At 49.6% G+C, this 27,624-nt stretch overlaps 2 protein-coding genes across 3 annotated transcripts in view; one reads left to right on the top strand and one right to left on the bottom strand.

The window, feature by feature from the left end:
- Positions 1-27,624, bottom strand: part of LOXL2 (lysyl oxidase like 2) — a 97,081-nt gene that overhangs the window by 43,467 nt on the left and 25,990 nt on the right. For both annotated transcript variants that reach the window (XM_059695977.1, XM_059695976.1), the window contains exons 2-3: positions 22,828-23,254; positions 14,220-14,395 (exon numbers count right to left, since the gene is read on the bottom strand). In XM_059695977.1, coding sequence (XP_059551960.1) covers positions 14,220-14,395; positions 22,828-23,182 — 531 coding nt within the window. In that variant the 5' untranslated portion in view covers positions 23,183-23,254. The remainder of the gene's footprint in view (positions 1-14,219; positions 14,396-22,827; positions 23,255-27,624) is intronic.
- LOC132234716 (zinc finger protein 296-like) lies at positions 1,996-3,522 on the top strand. The gene has a single exon (XM_059695978.1). The coding sequence runs from the start codon at positions 2,026-2,028 to the stop codon at positions 3,427-3,429; it is 1,404 nt and encodes a 467-aa protein (XP_059551961.1). The 5' UTR covers positions 1,996-2,025; the 3' UTR covers positions 3,430-3,522.

Genomic DNA, 27,624 nt, shown 5'->3' with positions numbered 1-27,624 from the left:
GTGTGGCTCAGTTAGTTGGTTGGGCTTCATCCCGTGCACCAAAAGGTTGCCGGTTTGTGAGTTGCAGGCTTGATCCCCAGTAGGGGGAGGTCAGGAGGCAGCCAATGATGTTTCTCTCTCATTGAAGTTTCTCTCTCTCTCCCTTTCCCTTCCTCTCTCTCTTTAAAATCAATAAAAAAATATTTAACAAATGATCTTACTCATATGTGGAATCTAATGAACAAAATAAAATGATGAACAAAATAGATCCAGAGACATAGAAGCATGGAACAGACTGACAAATTTCAGAGGGAAGGTGGGGGGGGGGGGGAGGGAGAGATTAACCAAAGGACTTATATGCATATATATAACCCGTGGACATAGACAATAGTGTGGTGAAGGCCGGGGGCAGGGCGGGGGGTGGGGGCAGGTTGGGATGGAGGGAGTCAATGGGGGAAAAAAAGGAGGACATCTATAATACTTTCAACAATAAAGATAGGCTGGGGAGTCTGGGGGAGGGCAGACTCCGTCCCTGACCTTAAGGAGCCTTGGATAGGGTGTCGGAAGGGAGAGGACCGTCAAGAAACCGTTCTGTATTATAATGTGGTTGGTATCAGGAAGAAAAGAAAACTTGTAAGGGTTGGAGGGTGGGGCAGGGTGTTGATGCCACTTCAAACAGTGATCTGAAAGAGCTGCTTTGAGGAGGGAAGTTCAAGGAGGCCGAGTGGAGAGAGGTAAGACAGTGGCCATTTGGCTTTCAAGGCTATTCCAGGTGTAGAAGCAGAGTAGATGTGTACATGATCATAATCCTCTTCTGCTCAACCCCCTCCCTCCCCCCACCCAAAAACCAAGACTCACCACTCCAAAAACCAAGACTTTCAAGTGGTCAAAAGACCCTCTCGCAGCTGACTCCATTTTCTCAGAGCTCAACCTCCCTCCTGTCCGTCTCCTCCTTCCTTGTTGTTATTATTATTATTATTATTATTATTTTGTATAGCGAAGGTGGAAATTTATTGAAGAACAAGTACAGACTCCCACGTGGGGAGGGGGAAAGAGTCCCCCTTCCTTGTTACTCTTGAACAGAGACTGGCTGACTCCCTCACATCCCTCAGGTCTCAACGCCACCGTACCTTTCCGTGGTGTGGGGAGAAAATTGAGCCCCCCCCCCCCCCATGTCACCCTGCCCCTTTATAACCCTTCCTAGCTTTGTTTGGCTTCAAGTGACACTGGTCACCCAGGAAGGCACTCTCTTTTTACACAGTTATCTTGTTGAGCGTAGTCTCCCTGAATCAGTCAAGTCGGGGGCCAGGGATTATTGTCCGTTGGGTTCGCTGCAGTGTCCCCAGTGCTTAGAACAGTACCTGGTACACCATAAGCACGCAATAGAAGTTTGCCCAGTGAATTTTTATGATGTATTTACTGAAAGAGTCCAAGATACTGTTAGGGGCACAGTTAGAAACGTAGCCCCTCCCATGTTCTCCCTCCTGGGTGTTTGTGGGGAGGCTGTGCCTGTTTCACCAGCCCTAAAACGGGATCTGAAGTCGCCGTTTGTATGCTGGCCGAGTGAGCTCGGTGCCCTTAGGTGTAGTCCTTAAGCCAGTGATGGCGAACCTTTTCGGCTCGGCGTGTCAGCATTTTGAAAAACCCTAACTTAACTCTGGTGCCGTGTCACATATAGAAATTTTTTGATATTTGCAACCATAGTAAAACAAAGATGTATATTTTTGATATTTATTTTATATATGTAAATGCCATTTAACAAAGAAAAATCAACCAAAAAAAATGAGTTCGCGTGTCACAGGTTCGCCATCACTGCCTTAAGCCAATCCTCATGGGCAGGGCTCAGACTGAGTTTAGCCTCCAGCTGCCCCTTCAGCTCCCATCAGGCCCCGCCCTGGTGGGCGGAGCCACGGCCGGGCTAGCACGTATAAAAGTTCGGGGCCAGTCGCGCAGTCACTCACCTGAGCGTCTTGGGAGGAGCGCACACGCCTTGCCTCCGCCCGCCCGCCAGCCCGCTAGCCCGCCGGATCGTCCGCACCGCGACCCATGTCCCGCGGCAAGGAAGGCTGCATGCCCCGCCGAGTCGACCCCGAGCCCGCCGCCCACACCGACGACGAGACGGAGATGGGGGACCTGGTCATCGACGTGAAGCCCGAGCCACATCCGTGGCCCCTACAGGCCGCGGGGCTGCAGCGGGGTTCCCCAAAGGAAGTGCCCGCCCCGGGCCGCCTCGAGGGCGCACCCCGCTCCTGCCCTAGCCTGGTGCCCGCCGCCCCTACCCTCCTCGCCCTCGGCTTGCAGAACCAGTCGGCGCCATGGACTTCTCTGGTCCCTAATCCTCACGACCGCCAGCCCTGGACTGACAAACACCCAGATACGTTGACCTGCGGCCTCTGCCTGCAGACCTTCCCGCTGGAGGCCATGGCGGCTTTCATGGACCACAAGCAGCAGGGCTGTCAGCCCTCTGGAGGCCCCAGCCCTGGCCCGGACTCAGAACTTGAGAACCTGAAGGCCTTGACTTGCCTCCGCTGTGGCCGACAATTCACCGAGGCCTGGAAACTGCTGCGCCATGCCCAGTGGGACCATGGACTGTCCATCTACCGGACGGAATCCGAGGGCCCAGAGACTCCGCTGCTGGGCCTGGCGGAGGTGGCTGCAGCCAGGTCAGCAGTGGTGGGGCAGGAAGTGGAGGCCAAGGGCTCCCGGGCGAACAGCCTCCCCCGGCGGAGCCCCACCTGCTCTGTGTGCATGAAGACCCTCAGCTCCTTCAGCAACCTCAAGGTGCACATGCGCTCGCACACGGGCGAGCGGCCCTACGCCTGTGACCAGTGTCCTTACGCCTGTGCCCAGAGCAGCAAGCTCAACCGGCACAAGAAGACCCACCAGCAGCTGCAGCCTCAGAGCCCCGACACGGCCAAGGCCAGTCAGGAACAGGCCTCAGCTGCCCCTCCGGAGCCAGCCGCCCATGCCGCTTCCCCAGCCCGGACTCTCCTGTGCAGCCGTGAAGGGGCTGGAGCTGCCGACACAGCGGGTGTGCAGGAACCTGGGGCTCGTGGAGCTCCTGGTGGGGACGGTTGCGGCGTCGCCATCAAGGAAGAGAGAATCAACTCTGCCCAGACCCCAGAGAAGTTGCCTAAGAAGACTCCAAAGACAGTGGGCAAGAGCCATGGGCCCGGGGGCAGCTGTGAGTTCTGTGGGAAACGTTTCACCAGCAGCAGCAACCTGACTGTGCACCGGCGCTCACACACCGGGGAGCGGCCCTATACCTGCAAGCTCTGCCCCTACGCCTGTGCCCACAGCAGCAAGCTGAACCGCCACCGCCGCATGCACGGGCTGGGGCCCGGAAGGGCCCGCTTTGAGTGCCCCCACTGCCGTGTGCCCTTCCGCCTGCAGGTCACCCTGGACAAACACCTGCGGCAGAAGCACCCCCAAGCAGGTGGGGAGGCCTGAGTGGCAGGAATGCCCCCCCCCCCCCTGCTGTCCCTAGTATCACTGCTCATGTATCTGTTGATCATGTCCTGCTGTGAATAAATCCTCCCTCCCTCCCTCCCTCTAGTTAAAAAATAAATAATTAAATAAAAAATAAAGATAATTTTTTAAAAAAATTTCTGTTGTCCGGCCAGCATGGCTCAGTGGTTGAGCATTGACCTATGAACCAGGAGGTCACAGTTTAAATCCCGGTCAGGGCATGTGCCCAGGTTGTGGGCTTGATCCCCATTGTGGGGCATGCAAGAGGCAGATAATCCATGATTCTCTGTCATCATTGATTGCAGGAAGCCGGTCCATCCTTGCTGCTTGACACTGTCGTTGCAGGAAAGAAACATCTGCACAGCATATGTTTCAAGGGACCTGGCGTATATGGCATACTGTTCTTAATATGTTTGCTCCCCTTCTTGGTGCTATGTGTTTTAACCAAGGTCACCTCTCCGAGAAAGGTTGTTTCCCCAGGTAGGGATTTTCCCCTGAAGTTAGGGAGGGGATAAAACCCCTTAACTAAATGCCAGGCGGGTAGTTAATCACTTTAACTACGAACAATCCCGCTTAAGCTACATAATCTTTACTCCCTGGAATGGAGATAAGAAACGTCCTAACCTTTGGAATAGAAATTGATAGGATTAAAATCAACTGGTATAAATTCAGATGTAATAAGACAATAAAAGACAGAACCTGGCGAGAGGAACCTGGCTATGATGATCACCTAAACCAGGGGTGGGCAAACTTTTTGACTCGAGGGCACAATGGGTTCTTAAACTGGACCGGAGGGCCGGAACAAAAGCATGGATGGAGTGTTTGTGTGAACTAATATAAATTCAAAGTAAACATCATTACATAAAAGGGTACGGTCCTTTTTTTTTTTTTTAGTCTTATTCATTTCAAACTGGCCGGATCCGGCCCGCAGGCCATAGTTTGCCCCCCGGCTGACCTAAACGCTGCCTCTGTGTCCTTCCTTCTTCACCGACTCTGTCCACACCTTGGGGAACCCCTGGACCTGCTGAGGCTGGACCCCAACAATTGATGTTTCCACCTCTTTCTCCCTCTCCCTTCTTCTCTGAAATCAATAAAAATATTTTTTAAAATTTCTTTTGGGTTGAGGACTATGACATCCAGCACTGTTCAAGGCCCTGAGACATAGGTCAACCCATTAGGCAAGTCTTGCTGTCAATCCTGACCGAGGGCAGACAGCACCACCTCCTGCACGCAGGCCCCTCAGCCGAATATCTCATCCTCGAGGATCTGATTTCTCCTTCATCCTTCTAGCGTTTGCTTTCTGAGTTGCTCCTTTGATCCTTGCTTATTCTGACTATCTTATGCTGCTCTTTATCTGTCCACGTGTGTTTGTTGCCTCATTGGACGGTGAGTCCCTCAAGGGCAGGACTGTGCCACCTTCATTTTTGTATTACCCACGGCTCCTTCTGCCAGACAGACACATAGTGGGTCCTCAAATATTTTTGGAATGACCCAATAATAATTTCTAAAAATCCAATTACAGGAATTCGGTTTAGCTAGAAACTTCAGGCTCCCAAGCCAAAAATTTAATAAAGACTCCCTTTATTCTTTGTTTAATGCAACATAAACAGCGAGGCAGCGTTTGCCTCCCTTCTTCATAGCATAAGCACTGCTTGTGTGATTTAATAGATGAACAAGAATGTTTGTCCTTTATCCATGTGTTCTCTTGTCATCTGGGCTACTTAACACCTCCTTTCTCCGCACTCGAAATCTGATGCGAATAAATAGTTACTGAACTGAATTGAAAGCGGATCTGACCATCAGCACACTTAGACGGTTTAGCTAAGTGTAAATTTGTAAAGCGTCTGAGGCACGTTGTATTAGAAGGGTCTGGCTGCACGGTAATTATCCCCTTAGATTTTAAAATCGGGGATTCGCAGTAAGAACTGCCTGTAACATTCTCAGCCTGTGACCTGTGTCGGATGGAGGAGAGGGGAGAGGGGCGGCATGGCGACGGTGTCTGTTCCTCAGCTCTGTGAAGGAGCCTGGTGGGGATGTGGGGGGAGGGGGGAGGGGGCGGGCCTGGGGTGGTGTGGAGAGCTGAGGTCATGCTGAGCTACCAGAGGAAAAAGCCGCAGTGTGTCTGGGCCCTCCTCCTATAAATCATGAGCTTTGCAGCGCTGCTGGAAAACCGAGTGCTCTGTTTCATTTTCCGACCCGAAGCACTGGGGTAGGTAACAGAGGCTGCTTCTTTGAGAACAGGCAAGCCCTGCTGTCTGCAGGAAGCTGGCAGGACACCTGCTCCAGCAGCCAGTCCCTCTGACCCAGCAGGAGGGCTGAGGCCACAGACCAGGCAAGCCTTGGGCCAGGCCCAACAGTCCTCCACACTCCCAGGTGGGATATCTGATGTTTCTCGTAGCAATCATCACCATGGTAACAAAGGAATGATCTGTGAAATCATCTTCTTCCACTACTAAGCTGGACAGTCCATCAGGGCAAGACTGTCCATTCATTTCATTAATCCTTTATTCCCAGGGCCTAGCATTGGGTCTGTGCTCAATGAATAAATGAACGAACGAACAGATACAGCATCCAGCTGCCTTACCAATAGCCTCGTGGGGATGGGGCGGGTGGATTCCTTGGCACTGACCCCTCCAGCATGGCTGAGGTGACTCAAATGGACCACTGGGGCCCATTGCAGAGCCAGACTGGACACTACCAGCCTGCTCTCATCACATCTGCAGACCACCGACAGCGGCGTCCGCCCACCCACCTCAGCCCCACTCCTTCCACAGAGCATCCCTACCGTTCTTTCCCCATTAACCCCGCCCTTTCCAAACTGCCACGCACTTTACTGTCCACCCCACGCTGCTCAAAGTGCTGCACTGTTCATTCATTCACTTATTCCACCTAAAACAATTTACAATGCTACTCATTCACTTATTTCACCTCACAAACAATGATAATTGCATTTACGCTTTGGAAAGGGTTGCATGTGCCCTGGCCACCAACCAAGTTCCCAGACTCGCCAGGATGTGCGTAGTTTCAAACATTTCGTGTTAGCTGCATAAATGCCCTTTTGCTTTTCAGATGCCGTGACCTATTTTTAGTTGGGAAAATAGGTCACCTCAGAACTACTTCTCTTGTGTCCCTTGTGGTGACTGGCATGCCAGGCCTCACAGAGGCCCTGGACAAACAGCACCGTGGAATGTTAGCACGGACAGGCTCTCACACATCCTCTCCCTGTGAGCGGGAGACCAGGCCCAGGACGGCCCGACAGTCAGCAGGACCGGGGATTTCACCGCCCTGCTGGAGAGGCTGGCACACACTGCCCACTTGTTACCATTTCTCCTCCTGCCACAGAGGGAGACCGCCCAGCTATCCTGTGGCCATTGGGGGAAGCAGGTCTATATTTAGTCCTGGAGGGACCACCACCTTCTCAGCTGCACAGAGATGAACACAGCCGCCCTTTCTCCCCTAAACCCCCAGTGCAACCTGTTGCGCCATCTCTCTGGTGGGAGAACAGAACTCTGGCTGGGGTGCTGGGACCTTTTAGAGTTGATTCCTCCCTTTTGGGCACCAGGCCTCCATCCCAGATGCCTCCGATGCTGGTGAGATAAGGCTGCTGCTGCTAAGAAGAAAACACCCACAGTTGAAGCATTTGGTAGCTGTCTGTGACTAATAAAAACCTGGACTCCTGGAATCAAATTTTTGCAACAGCTTCAGTCCCTGTGGTTAAGAGAAGAAAAAGCTTTTTCAGGTCTCAGGCCCTTCCAGAAGGATGTGAGAGAGCGGAGGGCAGGGCACCCGCTTCTCCCAGCTCTGTCCTCCTCATCCCGCTGTTGGCCCCTGGGCTGTCTGCTGTCACAAAGGAGAAACTGAGTCTCTGGGGCCACCGGGGGAGAGACTAAGTCCTACAGCCTAGAGATTTCCAATCAGTTCTGGTAACCTAACTGCTTTTGCAAAGGAGCCTATAAAAAATGGGTCAGGAAGAAGGTGAGGTGGGAGGTAGAGAAAAGGAAAAGACCCGACTGTCCCTGATCTAACCACACGTGGCCCCAGACACAAGCCTTTCTATGAGCACATGACTTAGCAATGCACAAAACAGCCAGTGAGAGGTTTGCGCAGAGGGCATCTGGATTTGTAATCTCTCCTTATCTAATGCTTTTTCCAATCGGTCTACCCGCCACAGACCGGAAACAAAGCCTCTCGATTTAAGAACCTCTGAAATCCTGGGCGGGGGGAGGGGGGGGGGTTGGGGCTCTGTTTTCTAGGTTTAAAACAGATCTGTTCCCTTGGCACCAACGGTCTTTCCCTTTTATTTTTCGCTCCTGCTTACCTCTTTGCAAGATTTTGTGGTTTTAAGGTTTGAGACTCATTGTCCCTGTGAAAAGGCTGTTTTACAGCCAGGTGTCCAGAGACCTCTGAAGGGTTAGCTGCTCCAGACATACGGCTGCAAGCCTCAGGCTCCACTTGGACCACAACCCACGTGTCCTGCCTGCAGCTCTGGGGTCTAAAACTTAGAATACATAGGAAGAGGTGACAGAAAAGGGAGAGCTGAGACTTCGTTTGGCTAATTTTCTGGATGAAATGAACCCAGGCTGGTTAATCAGTTGTAGGACTAACTCCACAGTCTGCAGGCACTTTTACAAAGGCATCTGATTTTTTCCCCCTTAAGAATGTTTAAAACTGTCTTGTAAATGATGAGTGCACGCTGTGTTGTTCTGACAACGTAATCATTGCCACTCTGGATTAGCTAGAAGGACTGGATCCAACCGGCTCATTTTAAAGAAGAGAATGGACTTGCCCAGTGTCCTAGCTGCTGGCCAACAGGTAGCTCTGGGTTCACACCTGTGAACTCTCCCTTGGTGGGGTCATTCACACAAAGAAGGTGTGCTCTTTCCCGGCTCTAGAAGGAAATTTATGAAGTGTCAAGGGGCCACAGGGATGCCCCAAGCAGACGTAGGAGTCCACTGGAAGCAGTTAGCTCATTGAGTGAAATTCCATCAGCTGGGCCTCACGGCTTAGTGACTCATGCCTCTGGCATCCCAGAGTGGGATGAACTTGGTCTGGACTGATGCACAGTTTTCTTCCACTCTCTGCTTCAGAAATTCCAGTGTGTTCCTGAGAAGGCCCACGCCTATGAGGGTCATCTCGCACGGTCTGTGATCTGCCCCCAACCTCAAGAGGTCAAGGAGGATGGATATTCTAGAGCTGGCTACACCTCTGCAGAGTGAAGCTATGAAGGGATGGGATGTCCGCACCTCATTCATAGGACTAGTCCAGCCATTTACACCTGGGGTTCCAAGACACAGAGAAAGCCTTAACTGACCCTTCACTTTGACCACACTCCACTCTTGGCCACATTTTTTCCCCACTTTTGAATGTATGGTTCCCTAACTGGGGGAAATTGAGAGAGGACTTTAGCTCTTACACTTTGTTGTAGAAGAGTGAGGACAAGAAGTCTGCTCCTACTTTCAAGACCAAGGATGTGAGGAGCCAGAGAAGAGACAGGGAGAGAGGCAAGCACACACACTACCAGCATCCCGTGTGTGTGTGTGTGTGTGTGAGAGAGAGAGAGAGAGAGAGAGAGAGAGATTAATTCACACAATGGTAGACACTGCCAATAACCAGCTGTGGGTGCCTGCCGTGTGGGCTGGGTGGGTGCATTTTCATAAGTGTGGAGTAACAAGGGATCTTAAAACTTGGCAATCTTAAAATGGCTTATCCTGTTTCCTCCCCAGTATAGAAATTTAGCTGCAATTTCAGAGGCCATCCAATTCCTGTTTGAATCACTCCAGCGACAAGGAGCTCACCACTAACAGGGCAACATCACCCACTGCAAACGGGCAGCCCTCAGTGTGACAGAATTTGAAGCTGAGCTGAAATGTACATCCCATTACCTTCCCATCCATCTTAATTCTGGGAGTTAATGCAAGCATTATAAGCATTGTCTCTAGAATAACACTACAAATGTTTGAAGAGAGCCACCATGTCCCCCACCACCAGATCGCTTTTCTTGACCCAATATCTTCATTTTCTCATATGAAACAGTTTCCAGACCTATCCCCATCCTGCTGGTCCCTCCTCTGGGTGACCAAGTTAAGAGATGGCCCCAGAACTGAACCCTGCACTCATTTCTTGGTCCAAAATGCAAAGACTTTTGGGAAATAACTCTTCTTTTACGTATGGGTTTATATTCACATTTTTTAGCTGCCATATCATCCCTGTGGCTTATACTGAGCTGTTAGTCAACCAACCCAATCCCCTTCAGGGATATTTGAAATATAATGAATACTTTTCAGTCACTTGCCATAGCTTTTGCTCTGTGGCTGATCGCCCTCCCTGCCCTCCACCCCCCTTAACCTTGATATAGGACCTTCTATTCATCCCTAATGTATTTTAGGGCCTACTATTTCAACCTACTGAGGTTTTTCTCCACCTCATTCCATAATGTTCTATTCCCACAACACTTCATGGTTTTCTGTCTAAAATGAATTTGATCGGTACTCATTTTAATCTCCATGTAAATTTCTGATACATGATGGAGAGGCAGGAGAGGGGCCCTGGGAAACATCACAGAGCCCATCCATTGTGTTCACACTGGCCACTCAGCAGCTGTCCTGGGTACCATTAGTCAGCACACCGTGTCTCCACCCACTGGCATGCCCAGCCAACCTCTATCTCATCCTCTCGTCCACAACATTAATAAGAGACATTTCTTTAAGCCAAGAGAAGTGACTCCGTGACTTCAGCTCCTGACAGGCTATTACATGAGGTATTTCAGAGAAGCTTCCCAGCAGCTCACAGAAATCCCCTTAGGTGGTCTGGGCGGCTCCCTGCCCATCGGGCCAGCTCTGCCAGGAAGCACAGGCTGTAGTCACAAAATCCTGGTGGAAGAATTCTCTGGCAACTCTCAAAGGCTCTCCTCAGACATCCTGAGATCCAGGCCCTTTCATGACCTACTTTCATCAGACACCACAGGGAAGTGGTACAGGGCACTGCCCATCAGTTGAAAACTTCCTCAGTGTCTGTGGCTGGACATGAGAGCCCCCAGTCTGGCTCGTGGGAACCAATCAGCTGTTTCGCAGGAATCAGTCTGGCTCCCGAGAACCAGTCTGGCTCGATTTGTAGATGGTAAGAGGGAGGCCTTCTAGGAAAGTGCAGAGTTTGAAAGGTGGTGGAAGTCATCTGGCCCTTCAACTCGATGTCCCCCAGATAGTCCTCTCTGAGCTACTGTAAATTCATTCAGGATCCAGGCCCCTTCCCATTTCCCCAAAGGCATGCATCTTGCCTTCTCTGATTATAAGGCTGGAGGACAAAGGCCAAGTTTTCCTTCCCTAGGGGTGTCCCAGACTGTGATGTGCATACAGCAGACACCCAGCAAATGCCCAGCATGAGGGTAGGTACCAAGCTTTCCTACCATGGATTCTCGACCCTTCCAGAATGAGAAAGTACTGTCCAACAGATTTTTTTAGTCACGTATCTACCTATTCTACCAATTAATTCTACCCAATTTCCATACGACCTCATTTCCCCTTCAAATGCTCAGCATTAGAAGTGCCCATAGAGGTAGCCAATAAAACTTCTCTGTTGAAGTGATACTCACAGAACCCTTTTCCAGAATCATTTTTGTACATTTTGGCCCTTTGCTTCAAACCATCAGTGACTTTCTTATGCCCAGAACCTGGATCTTCATTTGACAATCAAAGTGGACTACCTTAAGGTTCTAGGCTGAATAGAGGCCCGTTAAAGATGTTATAAATAAGCTCACTTTCCTAGTAGGCAGGGCAATGCTATAAAGCAGTTGTTCTCAACCTTCCTAATGCCACGACCCTTTAATACAGTTCCTCATGTTGTGGTGACCCCCAACCATAAAATTATTTTCATTGCTACTTCATAACTGTAATTTTGCTACTGTTATGAATCGTAATGTAAATATCTGATATGCTATATGTGTTTTCTGATGGTCGCGACCCACAGGTTGAGAATGAGTTGCTTCTATGTACTTCTCATCGCTGTTTAGTTTGATGTTTCATCCTGGGAGACTCTTCACCTACAGGGATAATGGTCTTTGATTTGCATTCCTGGGAAGAAGAACATTTGGGAATCGGAGATATTGCTCCCATTAGGCACCTAGCATTATTTCTATTGGATAAAACGGTGACTTAGATAGAGCCCCATGCCCTCCAGGAGCTTCTAATCTCATTGGAAAGATGGGATACACCACTTTCTCATTGGAAAATGGTGCTAATTATTCTGTGTGAGATTATGAAGAATGGAGATGAAAAGTGTGAAACTGGGTTGGAAAAGCCCAAATCATAGACTTCATGGTAAAGCAAAGTTGTCATCAGTACCTGGAGCACTAAATAAAGTACAGCAACTAGCCGAAACCGGTTTGGCTAAATGGATAGAGCGTCGGCCTGCAGACTGAAAGGTCCCAGGTTCGGTTCCGGTCAAGGGCATGTACCTGGGTTGCGGGCACATCCCCAGTGGGAGATGTGCAGGAGGCAGCTGATCGATGTTTCTCTCTCATCAATGTTTCTAACTCTCTATCTCTCTCCCTTCCTCTCTGTAAAAAATCAATAAAATATATTTTTTTAAAAAAAGTACAGCAACTATAAGAATCTCTTCTAGTTATTCCTAAAAAAATTGCATTTGAATGTTGGCGAGAGGTGGTCTCATCCTGCCAGCTGAGAGAGGGCTAGGGATCCTTTCCCATGCTACAGTTCAGGCTTGGACAAGTTCCCAGCATGCTCTAGGAATATATGAGAAAAGAGCAGGACCGTGTGAGTCATGAGAGGAAAAATGAAGACCACAGTCTGGGTAGAGCTTCCTCTGAAGCCCAAATAGGGCAATTTCAAGAGTCACCTTTCTTCAGCATTAGTCTCGGGGTTAGAGCACAGTGCAGGCTCCTTGGCCTGGGCTCATGCAGCTCCCACTGCCCCTTGGGGATGACATCCAGCATGTTCCTTGAGAAAGAGGTCTTGGCTGCCTCCGCCTCTGGCCCTATGCCCCACATTTCCTGCACAGAGGAGCAGTGCCATAAATATCTGCTAATTTCATTGTTTAAGTGGAGAGCTTGTCGAAAAGATAAATCTGAAATGAAGCCATAAATGTAGAAGAAGGGTCGCGAGCCTCTTGCCTTTCCCAGATGCTGGCTCGGGCCAGGCTGGCGACCTCAGAGTCATCTGTGAGAGCTGGAAACAGTAACCGGGCCCCACAGTGGGAGCTCTGATGCAGCGGGCCTGAAGGGAGACCCCAGGGTCTGCATTTTAATAACAGTGAATTGTACCTTTATACACAACTGGAATAAACAGTTTAGAAAATGCTTTCTCTATTTTTTTTATCAATGTCAAGAAACTTTAATATACATACTATTCAAACCCATGATTCCATAAATCCACTTCTTGTCAAAAATTCTATTGAAATGATAAAAAATGAAATCATAGATTATGAACAATGATATGTATAGTAATTCTATGTATACCGATCTATACATGTCCGATGTGCAAGAAAGGATAGCTACCCTATAGCAGGTTCATAAGATAAAATATTTGGCAACTAATAAAAATAATGGTTTGGAGAATCTTTGATAACATGATAAAATCTTCATGATACATAACAGAATTAAAATTTTAGATATAAAACTTGGAGTCATAAGATTTCAACATGATAAATATCACCTAATATCTGTGTTTTTAAAGTGATTCTGCTCCCCAGCTACATTCGGGAACAACTTCCCTGCGGTCGCCACCCTCCACCATGGCCCCAGCGATCTCCACCTCCTGCGTTCACTCCCTCGGGTAACCTCTTCCCACACTGTACACAACTGTTTTGTGTGACTAACAGAATACAGCAGAAATGAAGGGGTAGCACTTCCGAGATTAGCTTAGGAAATACTGTGGCTTCTAAGTTTTGATCCCTCTCTTTCTCTTTTAAGTCACTCACTCTGGAGAAAAACATGTCTTAAGGAAACTTAGGCAGCCTGCAGAGAGGGCCAGAGGGCCCCCGCTGACAGCCAGAAAGAAACTAGAGCCTGCCAACAACCACATGAGTCAACTCGGGAGAGGATCTCCCAGCCACAGCAGCCCGACTGCAACCCCATCAGAGACCCTGAGCAGAATCAACCAGCTAAGCCACTCCTGGATTCCCGACCTTACGACCTATGTGAGATAATAAAAGTCTGTTGTGTGAAGCTGGCAAATCTGGGTGATAATTTGTTACGTAGCAACTGATAGCTAATACATGTCCCTAGTCCAAAGGGCAAGCTCCTGAACATAGCACAGAAGGCCTTTCATGCCCACCTTTCCAGTTGCACTTCTCATGACCCCCAGATTCACAGTTTTCTTGAGCAGTACTGGCCTGCTTATCCCCAGTTCATACCTCCATGCCTCTGTGCCTTTGCCCAAGCCATTCCCCACTGATGCCCTTTCCCCACTGATGGCATCCCCTTCTCCAGAAATCCTCCCTCAATGGCCCCCACACCAAATCACGTTGGCTTGGTCCCCCTCCTTAGTGCTCACACACTTCTTGAAATCAGTAAGTGAACAGTGAGCTACATGTAGAAAAGGAAACATCTGCCCGACCAGTGTGGCTCAGTGGTTGAGTGTCGACCCAGGGCACATGCCTGGGTTGCAGGCTCGATCCCCAGTGTGGGGTGTGCAGGAGGCAGCTGGTCAATGATTCTCTCTCGTCATTGATGTTTCTATCTCTCTCCCTCTCTCCCTCCCTCTGAAAACATATTAAAAAGAAAACATCCACATGAAGGAGTCATCAAGAACACGACTTGCCTCTACGTGGTTGATCAACGAATTGTCGAATTTGAACCCAGGAATCCTTTTCTCACTGCACACTACACCCACGTCTTCTGTGTGCTTGCAGTCGGTGACACCCCAGCCATTGGAGGAGCAGGCTGCGAGGGTTGCCTCTTTGCCGGTGCAGTAGACATTGTCCAACCAGATGGGCCCTGAAGGAAGCAGAGAAGGGAAAAACCAAGCGTGATGTCAGAGTAGGTTTGAATGTTGGGGGGGTGGGTACCAAAGTTGTACACAGAAAGAGAATTTTTCTCTAATCTTGGCAGCTGTGTGTGGTCATCAATTGATGTTTAGCATGTTAAGATATTGCACATAGTTCTAGACCATCTGGATTCCCTTGCCAGAGGGATGTGGTAGATTGAACATGATCAGGGTAGAAATCAGCGTTGAGCCCGGATGTGACATGGTGTAGGGCAGTGGTCAGCAAACTCATTAGTCAACAGAGCCAAATGTCAACAGTACAACGATTGAAATTTCTTTTGAGAGCCAAATTTTTTAAACTTAAACTATATAGGTATGTACATTGTTATTAACTTAATTAGGGTACTCCTAAGCTGGCCTTTGCTAAAAACGTCCTCAATCTGATTGAGGTACGTTCGCTGAGGTCGACCCCTTCCAACTCTCCCATCCACACTCGTCTTGTATACTTGTTTCGTCTATCTCCTTTCCGAAAACCGGCTTCTGTGCATGGGCCACGAAGTTTCAATCGCACTGTATGTGTGCGCCTGCACGTGGTATTTTGTGGAAGAGCCACACTCAAGGGGCCAAAACTGCCGTATGTGGCTCGCAAGCCGCGGTTTGCAGACCACTGGTGTAGAGGGAGGAGTGGGGACTTTGGATATTAAGATAGATTTGAATTCTGGCTCAGCTTTGGTTAAAGTCTTTTCCTCATCAGTAAAGTGCAGATAATAAAGACACTTGAATTGCAAGAGTGTGGGCAGGAGAGATAATACATGGCACATGTCTAGTTTATTGTTGACCCATAGTTACTAAAAAATGATAGCGATGATGATAATGATGATGATGTTAGTTATACTGACTATGATGCAAGCCAAACTCACGTTTACCTGTAGCAGAGGCTGGACTGTGACCCCTCAGCCATCCTGCACTTGAGGCTTTGAAGGTATTTTCCTGTATCACCCCCCACTGACTTCCCCATACTTCAGGGAAGAGGATGAGGTGACCTTGCTATTCACACTTCACAGATGCAGAGCTCTGGCTCCGAGGGCAACTCACTCTGCAGGCCACCCCCGGAGCCTGGTGCCCTGGTCCGTTCAGTGTTCTTCTCACTGCCTGAAACTTCCATCCACTGACCCCAAGACTAACCCACAGAGCTACCTCCTTACTCTTCAGAAGTCAGGTGACAGGATGTGGAGAAATTAGAACACTTACGCACTATTGGTGGGACTGTAAAATGGTGCACCCACCATGGAAAAGAGCATGGTAGTTCCTCAAGAAATTAAAAACAGAATTGCCATATGGTCCAGCAAGTCCCAGAAGAATTGAAAGCAGGGCCTCAAAGAGATATTAGCACACCCATGTGTCTTACAGCATTATTCACAACTTTAGGCCCGGTGCACGAAATTTGTGCACGGGGGGTGGGGGGTGGGGGGGGAGAGGGGTGTGTGTCCCTCAGCCCAGCCTGCACCCTCTCCAATCTGGGACCCCTCCAGGGATGTCTGACTGCCCTCTCACAATCCAGGACTGCTGGCTCCCAACCACTCGCCTGCATGCCTGCCTGATTGCCCCTAACCACTTCTGCCTGCCAGCCTGATCACCCCCTAACCACTCCCCTGCCAGCCTGATCGATGCCTAACTGCTCCCCTGCCAGCCCGATTGCCCCCAACTGCCCTCCCCTGCAGGCCTGTTTGCCCCCAACTGTCCTCCCCTGCTGGCCTTGTCACCCCTAACTTCCCTCCCTTGCCAGCCTGGTCACCCCTAACTGCCCTCCCCTGCCAGCCATCTTGTGTCCACATGGGGGCAGCCATCTTGTGTGTAGGAGTGATGGTCAATTTTCATATTACTCTTTATTAGATAGGATAGCCAAGAGGTGGTATATCCATACAGTGGAATATTATTCAGCCTTAAAAAAGGAGGGAAATTGTAAAAAAAAAAAAGGAAGGAAATTCTAACACATGCACAATACAGGTGAAATAGGCCAGTCACAAAAAGGCAAATCAGCATGTTTCCATTTACTAGGTACCTCGTGAAGTCAAAATGCATAGAGACAAACGTAAAGTGGTGGCTGCCAGGGTTGGAGGAGACGGGATGGGGACTGGTTGTTCAATGGGGACAGAGTTTCAGTTTCCCAAGGTAAGAATTGTTCTGGAGATGGTCGCACCACCATGTGAATGTACTTAACACTGCCCAACTGCACACTGGAAACTAGTCAAGGTGGCATGTTTGTTTTTTGTGTGTATGTTTAATATTTTTAGTGATTTCAGAGAGAAAGGGAGTGGGAGAGAGAGAGACTGAAACATCAATGTTGAGAATCGATGATGAGAATCATTGATCGGCTGCCTGTATGCCCCCCATTGAACCCACAACCCAGGCATGTGCCCTTGACTGGAATCGAACCTGGGACTCTTCAGTGTGCTCTATACACTGAACCAAACCGGCGAGGGCAAGATGGCATGTTTTCAATGTTATGTGTATTTTACCATAATTAAAATAAAAAGTTTTTAAAGTGCTACAGGGTTTTTCAATAGTGATTTTTATAAGCATCACTACAACATGAAAGGAAACAAAATCAGTTAAGCCTGTCACTCTTCTTAATGCTCCATGTAGAACCCTATAGTATAATGAGGGCAGATAACAGGGTTTCCCATTCTCTCTCAGGCTGGGGTACTTCATGACTCGGTCAACTACTTAAACAAGCCTGTTCCCCATTTCCAAAGTGAAAACAATGACAACCAACAAACAGGTTGCCATGGATACTCAATGAGATAATCTTGCTCCTAGTACATTTTCAACCTCCCTTTCCCCTTCCTTCTCCCAGTAGGTCAGAAAAACAATGACTACTGTTGTTTCCATGATGCCAGGACGAAGCAGATAAAAACACTCCCATTGTAGAGATGAGAAAACCAAGGAGACCCTGAGGCCCTGAAGGTCAGGAAGGACGCAGGGCCAGTCTCCTGACATCGAGGCCCCGATGAAACGTGTCCACTGTGACCGACGGCTGGTCGGGGCTCCAACAGGAGTGCTTTGGACGCAGTGAGGGGAACAAAGAGCTATTGAAAACATCTGGGCTGAGGTTTTCCAACTGGTTTCTCAATTTGGCCTGGTTTCCAAGCCATCAAGCTCCACTGAAACATATGCTCCCTACCCGATCGCTGTTTCAACAACAAACCAATGTTTGTCTTGCTAAGTAGCAGCAAGGACAAGACCCTCCACGGTGGACGCGGCCTCTTTCCGGGAACGTTCTGAAGCAAAGCTGCTGAAGGGACAGAGGCGGTGGAGAGCAGCGGCGCCCCATCCCGTCTGCAATGAGAGCAACCGCCCTTGCGAAGGGACGGGGAGCCAGATAGCACACGGCTAGAGGCAGCGTGAAAAGCTAAAATATTTACACCAGGGTCTGCTTAACTTCTCATAGGAATGTTTGCAATTAGCCCCTGGAGTGTTCGTGGGAACTAACTTAACCTCAAAGAACTGCTTTCTTTCTTTCTTTTTTAATGTTTTATTGATTTCAGAGAGAGGAAGGGAGAGGGAAAGATAGAAACATCAATGATGAGAGAGAACCATTGACTGGCTGCCTCCCGCATGCCCCGCACAGGGGATCGAGCCCACCACCTGGATATGTGCCCTGACCGGGAATCGAACCATGACCTCCTGATTCATGGGTCGCCGCTCAACCACTGAGCCACACTGGCCAGGCAGAACTGATTTCTTAAAAAGCTTCAATTCACCCCCAATTCTACTGTTTGCACATTCTCACCAGTTATTTTTTTCTTAGATGGTGGAAATACAAGCTTCTCTGTAGCCCAAGACAGCATCACCATGCATGTATTCTCATGTGGCGTGAATTCATTACAATTTCTTTCCTGTTTACTTAGTGCCCATCAACTAGACCAGCCATGAGCAAACTACGGCCCGCGGGCCGGATCCGGCCCGTTCGGCTGTTCTATCCGGCCCGCGGAGCCGAAAGAGCGGAGGGTTCTCTTGCTCTCCCCTCCGCTCCTTCACCAGCAGCAATGTTAACATGTATTAGTTCACACAAACACTCCATCCATGCTTTTGTTCCGGCCCTCCGGTCCAGTTTAAGAACCCACTGTGGCCCTCGAGTCAAAAAGTTTGCCCACCCCTGAACTAGACTGTCCTGATTCCAAAGTGGCCAGCTCTGGCTCTGCCCACTGGAGGCAGATCTAGGCTCAGTGAAACAGGTGCCATCTACCAGCTGGCATTTGGGTCACATGGTAGCGGGGTCAAACCTTGGACACAAAAAGCCAGTCTATCAGAAGCAAAACTTCATTTCTCCCTTTCTACTCCTGTACTCTAAGAAATGCTTCTAACATAAGGAGAAGAGATGTATAAACACATCCACAGACCATTTGGAAGAGGGAGATCAGAAATGAATTTCTACGTGAGTACCAGAGCTGTCAGGGAAATGGGAATTGTTCAAGTTAGAATCTTCGGGGCCTCACTTGGTCACCCGCGGGCGTTGTCACTGATCTGCACTGGGCAGTGGGCAGCTGTCCCTCTAGAACCCTCTAACAGGGCTGGAGGCACTTTGAGAGAAAAGACTGTGGACAGGCCAGGCTGGAAGACCCAGGAGCTGTGGGGACTGCCTGGCTTCCTTACTACACCGTGACCTTGAGAGGAGTAGGTGACAGTGAGCCCCCCAGGAGGATCTCCTCAGAGGGGAGCAGCTGCGCATCCCAGCTCCTCCACAGAGCTGACTCTCGGGGTCAGCCTAGGACAGTGTGGGCGCGCATGTACAGTGGGATTGAAACTTCGTGGCCCATGCGCAGAAGTCGGTATTTTGTGGAAGAGCCACACTCAAGGGGTCAAAGAGCCGCATGTGGCTCTCGAGCCACAGTTTGCCGATCACTGGCCTAGGGGAACACACCCACAGCCTCGTCGCAATCTCTGGTCACTACGCCATGTACTGTTTGCCACCTGTTCTTAATAATCTCCCAAATTGGCATGAATCAATATTGACTAAGTTCCCACTATGAACCCAGTGCTAAAAATCCTAACTGATTAAATCAGTGTTTCTCAACCATGGCTGCACATTAGAATCACCTGGGAATCTTTTTAAAATCCTGATTTCTGGGCCTCATCCTCTGGAAATTCTGTTTCTTTCTTATGGGGTGGGGCCACAACATTAGTAACAAAGAAACAGAATTTCCGGAGGATGAGGCCCAGAAATCAGGATTTTAAAAAGATTCCCAGGTGATTCTAATGTGCAGCCAAGGTTGAGAAACACTGGATTAAATCAAATATTTATATTTAAAAGGTCTCCCATCATATAAATCAATTTACCACTTTATATGGATAGCATGTTAAATTATTATAGCATCTGTTTCTCCCTTCCTCTCTTTGATACTTCTTTCCTATGTCTTGATGGTTTCAATATCCACACAGATTACCTTTCCAGTGCTTTTGGACTCATTGTCACTCAACCTCCTCTCTCCAGTGACTTTCCTCCGCCCTACGTCAGCTACTATCCCATAGCCATAGACCTCGTCATTACCAATAACCATACCATACCGCCCATCTCCATTTGTATCCTTGTGCCCTGTGCCCATGTCCCTACCCCATCTCTCTAGCAGACTTCTTCTAGTATTGCAATCTCTGCAGTGACCCACAATCCACTGACCCTAGCTTGCAACTATCCGTCACTCCTCCATGCAGCACCTTCCATGGACCACGATTTGAATTCCTCTACTCCTTTGAACTTTTCTCCTGTCATCAAACCTGAATGACAAAATCTGAGCCAGATCACCACCTCTCCAGCCACCCCTTGCCCACTCCTGGGCAGATGAAAGTGGAGGGGGGACCACACCCATTTTGTCTGATGACAGATAAATTTTAAGTTTGGGTAGAAATAAAATAAAGTTATTGCTGTAAAAAACAAACAAACCCCACAGTCATTAGAAAGTGCTTGTTATAAATATTTAGGCTTAGCTTGGCTGGTGTGGCTCAGTAGTTGAGCGTTGACTCATGTACCAAGAGGTCATGAGTTCAATTCCCAGTAGGGCACATGCCCAGGTTGCAGGCTTAATCCCCAGTAGGGGGCGTGCAGCGGGCAGTGGATGGATGTTGTTATTCTTATCAATGTTTCTATCTCTCCCTCTCCCTTCCTCTATTTCTAAAATCAATTAAAAAAACCCATCGAAAATAATAAAATAAATAAAATATTTAGGCTTAGACAGCCTGGAATAGAAAACAAAGTTGATGCTACCCCCAAATCACTCAACTAGCAGAATAAACAGAGATGTGTGACTATGGAGAAGTGTCTGGAGTTTTGTAAAGAAGACAGGAAATGGATTTAAGAGCCCAGCACTTGCTAACTCGTTCCTCCTAGAAACCCAGAGTCAGCGTCAGAGAACATGTCACTCTAAGTGCGGTTACTCCAACAGGATATGTTCAATTGCACAGAAGTGAGACATGCATGACATGGGGTTTCCTTTCTCCGATAGCTTCTAGAATAACAGAAAGCCAGGGCTTCAAGGGACCATAATAATGACCTAATTCAATGAACCCCAAACCTGGCTATGTACACAGTCACTTGGGAGGTTTCCAAAAGCCACAGAGTTCTAGACTCCAGCCCAGACCCTCGCCCAGAGTACCATGGGTGAGGCCCCCCAGGGATGCCTATGCCGTCAGCTGGCATTACTCCACTGGTCCCAGATGAGTCTCTGGGCACCTCTGCTTTCGTCCAGGCAGTCAAGTTGCTTTACCAACTCAGGGATGCCAACTCTCCACTTCTGGATTATTTTTTTTTAAATAATGCTCTCCATCTGAATTTACTTTCCAACTTAGGCTCATAAACTGTGAAAGTTTCAAAATTTATATATATATATATATTGATTTCAGAGAGGAAGAGAAAAGGAGAGAGAGAATCATTGGTCAGCTGCTTCCTGCATGCTCCCCACTAGGGGTCAAGCCCGCAACCCAGGCATGTGCCCTTGACCGGAATTGAACCTGGGACCTTTCAGTCTGCAGGCTGACAGTTCTGTCCACTGAGCCAAACCAGCCAGGGCTCAAAAGTTCTTGAGAGCCCAGCTTCCAGAGTGGGAAACTGAGGGCAAAGAAGAATAGCATCTTGTGCTTAAGGACAGAGTTAGTTAGGTCAGCAGCAGGACTGTACTCAGGTTCTAGGTTCCAACACCTGCCCTCCCTCAAAGCTCTTCCCCCTTCCCCATTCTATATAATAAAGAGGTAATATGCAAATTAATCCTCACACCCTCACAATGGCTGCCTATGACCAGGCCAGCAGGGGGATTAGTGAGGGACGACCAAATGACTGAACAGCAGGCTGCATGGGGTGACTAGACCGGCAGGGGGGTTAGTGAGAGATGACCAAACAACTGAACAGCAGGCTGCGTGGGGTGACCAGGCTGGTGGGGGGGCCATGAGGGGCAACCAGGCTGGTGGGGGGGCAGTTGGGGGTGACCAGGCCAGAAGGGGGTGCAGTTGGGGGCGACCAGGCCAGCAGGGGGGCAGTTGGGGGCAATGAGGCTGGCAGGGGGGCAGTGAGGGGTGACCAGGCCAGAGGGGGGGGCAGTTAGGAGCGACCAGGCCAGCAGGGAGCGGGCAGTTGGGGGCAACCTGGCTGGCAGCGGCGGGCAGTTAGGGGTGACCAGGCTACATGCAGAGGCAGTGAGGGGTGATCAGGCTGGCAGGGGGAGGGGGGACAGTTAGAGGCGACCAGGCAGGCAGGCAGGTGAGCGATTAGGATCCAGTGGTCCAGGATTGTGAGAGGGATGTCCGACTGCTAGTTTAAGGATTGGGCCTAAACTGGCAGTTGGACATCCCCTAAGGGGTCCCGGATGGGAGAGGGTATAAGCTGGGCTGAGGGGACACCCCGCCCCCCCCCAGTGCATGAATTTCATGCACCGGGCCTCTAGTTAGTGATTAACCCAAAGCAAGTATGTTCCTGCTATGGCCAAGCTCAAAACAGCACCTGAGTGTTGAACTAGGGACAGGAGTGTGTGGAGTCAGAACGTGGCCTCTGGCGGCCTTTGTGAGAAAGAGCAGAAGGAAGTCCTGGGAAGGTTGGTGGGGAGGAAGGCACCAGCTCCGCTGGCCGCCGCAGCCCCAGCCGGGCCACATGCTGGGGGAGAGGAGCACAGACCGACTCAGCCCCTGCCTCAGGCACCCACCAGTTTGGTTCACCGAGGACACCAGACTTTGTGCACTAAAACCGGGGAATCTGGCAAGCAGGCCCGTTGGTCACTGTAGGGTTCCCCAGCACCTCGCCACTCCCACCTTCTTGCACAAACGCAGAAGGCTGCCCAGATGGAATTATCAGGAATTCAGACTTGACAGCGACTGCAGATTCCTTTCCCAGGCTAACCGCAGGCAGCCCTTCCCGGGGTTTCCAGGGGACGCGCCCTAGTTCCAAAGCACAGAGTGTTACCTTCCCCTTTGCCGTAGGAGGAGCTGGGCGTCCAGGACTTGGCCTCCACGTATCCCAGCTCCCGGCAGACGACGTGGGCAGCGTGGATGGAGAAGTCATCATCGCACACGGTGCCCCACTGGCCCTGATAGTACACCTCCACCCGCCCCTCACTGTGCTTCCTCTTCTGCCCCGCCAGGCGCAGCTGGATCTTGGCGACATCGGAGGGCACCTGAGGCCGGTGGTACTCGGGCGCGGGCTGCTGGAAGTACTCCGGGTAGTGGGGCCAGCTCTCGTACTGCGCCAGGCTCCGCCAGGGGAGGAGGGAGAGCACAGCCAGGCAGCTGCAGAGGCAGGGGCCTTCCAGCCTCACCATGCCTACCCTCTGGCTGGACAGCCTCTCGGAGCGGGGAAGGCAGTGGGTGCTTTAGGCTACCGGCAGGAGCTCCTAGAAGAGAGGAGAGATGCGGGTTACAGAAATCTCCAGAATCTCCAGGGACTTCCTACTCCAGTGATGGCGAACCTATGACACGCGTGTCAGAGGTGACAGGCGAACTCATTTTTTTGGTTGATTTTTCTTTGTTAAATGGCATTTAAATATATAAAATAAATATCAAAAATATAAGTCTTTGTTTTACTATGGTTGCAAATATCAAAAAATTTCTGTATGTGACACGGCACCAGAGTTAAGTTAGGATTTTTCAAAATGCTGACACACCGAGCTCAAAAGGTTCGCCATCACTGTCCTACTCCTTTGCTTAGTAGTTAAAGGCCTTCACACCCTAGACTCCAACTTCCTCTCTTCTTTCACCTTTCATTTCAGCCAGAAAGGTCTGTGCACTCCCTCCCCCTCTGCCCACCCACCTTCCCCTATCTCTGAATTGCTTTTTTCCCCCACAAGATTCCTGGCAGAAAATGAAGCACAGGAAGACTTAATTTGAGGCGAGTGTTTTAAAAGACTATTTACATCAAAATAAAAAGCTTCTGCACAGCAAAAGAAACCATCAACAAAACAACAAGAAAGCCCACTGCGTGGGAGAACATATTTGCCAATGTTATCACCAATAAGGATTTAATCTCCAACATTTATAGGGAACTCATACAACTTAACAAAAGGAAGATAAACAATCCAATCAAAAAATGGGCAAAGGACCTAAATACACACTTTTCAAAAGAGGACACTCAGAAAGACAAGAGACATATGAAAACATGCTCAAAGTCACTAATCATCCGAGAGATGCAAATCAAAACAACAATGAGGTACCATCTCACACCTGTCAGAATGGCTATCATCAACAAACGACAAGTGCTGGAGAGGATGTGGAGAAAAAGGAACACTTGTGCACTGCTGGTGGGAATGCAGACTGGTGCAGCCACTATGGAAGACAGTATGGAGTTTCCTCAAAAAGTTAAAAATGGAACTCCCATTTGACCCTGTGATCCCACTTCTAGGAATATATCCCAAGAAACCAGAAACACCAATCAGAACAGATATGTGCACCCATATGTTCATAGCAGCACAATTCACCATAGCTAAGATCTGGAAACAGCCTAAGTGCCCATGAGTAGATGAATGGATTAGAAAACTGTGGTACATCTACACGATGGAATACTATGCTGCTGTAAAAAAGAAGGAACTCTTACCATTTGCAACGGCATGGATGGAACTGGAGAGCATTATGCTAAGTGAAATAAGCCAGTCAATGAAGGAAAAATACCACATGATCTCACTCATTCAGGGATAATAAAGACCATTATAAACTTATGAACAATAATAATACAGAGGCAGAGCTGCCTCAAACTGATTGTCAAACTGCAGCGGGAAGGCCAGGGAGGGTTGGGGTGCAGGAGGTAGGGGGGTAAGAGATCAACCGAAGGACTTGTATGCATGCATATAAGCATAACCCATGGACATCAGACACTGGGGGGTAGGGGAGGCCAGGGGATTGTCAAGGGCGGGGGAAAAAAGAAAGGACACATATGTAATACCCTTTGTAATACTTTAAGCAATTAAAAAAAAAAAGACCATTATAAACTGATGAACAAAAATAGATACAGAGGCAGAGCAGCATCAAACAGACTGTCAAACTACAGCGGGAAGGCCGGGGAGGGTTGGGGGTGGGAGGGAGGGGGGTAAGATATCAACCGAGCCCTGACCGGTTTGGCTCAGTGGATAGAGTGTCAGCCTGCGGACTGAAGGGTCCCAGGTTCGATTCCGGTCAAGGGCATGTTCCTTGGTTGCGGGCACATCCCCAGTAGGAGGTGTGCAGGAGGCAGCTGATCGATGTTTCTCTCTCATTGATGTTTCTAACTCTCTATCCCTCTCCCTTCCTCTCTGTAAAAAATCAATAAAATATATTTTTTTTTAAAAAAGAGATCAACCGAAGGACTTGTATGCATGCATATAAGCATAACCAATGGACACAAGACACTGGGGGGTAGGGGAGGCCTGGAAAGGTCAAGGGGAAAAAAAAGGAGACATATGCAATACTCTTTGTAATACTTTAAGCAATAAAAGAAAATTTTTTTAAAAAAAAGACTATTTACAGAGCTAGGAGCAAAGATAACAGTAATACCTGGGCTGGCCATAGAGGCACTGTTGGCACCCAGGCTGGAAGCGCAGGGAGGACGTGGTTACCAGAGCTGGCGAGAGTGGCTAAGCTCAGAGGGCCACCTGTTTGGAGCTGTGGCCTTAGTGAGGGGTCTCAGAGCCAACCCACAGCAACAGAGGCAGGGGCAAGAAATACCTGGCCTCACTCTCCTCCTGTGCCTCCCATTGGGCAAACCCAAGCCCATTGGTGGAGTCTGCATGGGTTGGCCTCCTGGGCACAGGGGTTGGTGGAGGGAGAGAGCAGGTGGGAAGGGCTAGCAGAAGGTCCCCAGAACTCTCTCTCTTCCCACCTCTTACACCTTCTCAAGCTACAGGGCCCAGCTCAAATCCCTCCTTGGGAACATCCCGCTTCCAAGACAGGCTTATTATCTAGACATTCTTCTCACCCTCCCCAGACGTCCCCCAAGAAGGTCACAAACTTCTTAAGGGCAGGACTTCTCTGGCTCCTCCAGAGTGAACGGTATAGGTTCCTGGACCTGTTTCTTGAACGTTCCAGGGCCCAAACCGCTGGGGAAATGCTACCCTGACTCTCGGGAACTCCCATGTAAGGTCCTCCCTCCTTCTGGACCTTTGCTGACCTGGATGGAAGTAGCCTCTTCCAGGGGCTGAGAATAACAGCGGGAGGCCTGGAGTCTGTCCCTACTTGCTCCTGGGCAGCTGTTCCCTCTGCGCACACATCTGACCCCCTGGGCTCTGCCTTCAGACACCGGCACACGCCCACCGTGCCTCTGGCGGGAGCATGCCTTATACTCTGGACCATGAGACGGCCAAGGCCGCGGAGTGAGAAGGTCAGTGGCAAAGCCCCTTGAACAGCTGGACACAGGGCTCGTCCTGGGCTGAACTGTGGCTTCCGCAAGCAGCAGCCTCGGAGTGCAGCCTTCACGCACATCTCACCCTCGGGGAGGCCAAGGGTGCCCTGGTGACAGTTCATAGATCCTGTCCCCGAGGGGTGCAGGGGCTGAGAGCAGCCTGCTCTTTGCAGAGGAGAGGCATAGAGTTCTTCAGGGCAAACGGAAAAGAGGCCGAGTGGCCTGTCATCGGGGAAGGAGGGCTGGACAGCAGAGTGGGGAAGAGCGGATTCTGGAGCCAGATAATCAGAGTTTGAATCCGCATTCTGACCCTTACTAGCTCTACGGCCTTGGGCAAAATGCTTCACTTCTCTGTGCTTCAGTTTCCCGTATGTGGAGTGGATGATAATTATATCTAGCTCACAGCATTGTTTTGGAGATCGAATGAATGACATCTAACAAACACTACAGGAGCAGCTGATAAATAAAAATGTAAAATTCTCAAGATCATGGTCACTAGGCCCAGACTGAGCCTGCCTCCCAGAGTTCCAGGGTAAGGTCATAAAACAAGATCATGTGCCTTGGCCCTTTCATAATTCAGAGAGAGGGAACAACTGTCTTAAAGGGACTGCAGGTGTGTCTCGTGGAAAAGGAAATTCGCTTGGCATATGCCCCCCCCGCCCCCCGCTTCCCCCCAAACACAAAACCAGGACCAGGAGGTGGAAACTAAAGGGTGACATAGTACATTTCATTTTAACCAGGTCCAGAGGGCAGGCTAATTGTACTCCTCATGGCTCACCACCATCAATGAAGGACCAGATAACTGCCCAGAGCTGCCCAGGAGGGATGATGTCACTTGGCGAGAGGCAGTTTCACAGCTGCAGCCCCAAGAGGCAAAGCCATCACTGTGTCATTTACACACAGCACCTCATGTTTCTGGCTTCAGCAGACCAGCTTGTATTAGATAGACTGGACAAGAGCAACGGGAATAGGCAGATAAAGTTCTGAAGGCATATATCTGAAGACAGTGGAACACTAGAGGCAGCAAGAGAGACAGGAAGTGCACTGAGGCGAGCCTAGCACCTCTGTCTGCTTTTCCCCTCCAGGCATTCGCCAGTTCCCAAGCCAGTGGCCAGGAGGCTGAGGAGCCGGCTTGGGGCAGCCTCCCAGAACAAAACCAGGAGTTCAGAGCCTTCTAACAGGAGGTGGGGCTGTTAATTAGGCCCCGGCTGGAGTGGAAGGGGCCCAAGTTAGAGCAGAGCAGTGTTCTATTGTTAGAAAGCTCCCGCATCCACATACTTGGAATTCCCCAGGAGAGGAGAGAGAGGACGTAGGAAAGAACTGTTTGAAGAGATAACAGCCAAGAATTATTTAAAATTGATGACAGATTATCAGCCCAAGCAGTATAGTTTACATAGA

This window comes from Myotis daubentonii, chromosome 5, assembly GCF_963259705.1.
Source record: "Myotis daubentonii chromosome 5, mMyoDau2.1, whole genome shotgun sequence".
In the NCBI taxonomy this organism is placed as follows: Eukaryota; Metazoa; Chordata; class Mammalia; order Chiroptera; family Vespertilionidae; genus Myotis; species Myotis daubentonii.
The sequence above is the reverse complement of the archived record's forward strand: the minus strand, read 5'-3'. Positions and strand labels throughout refer to the sequence as shown.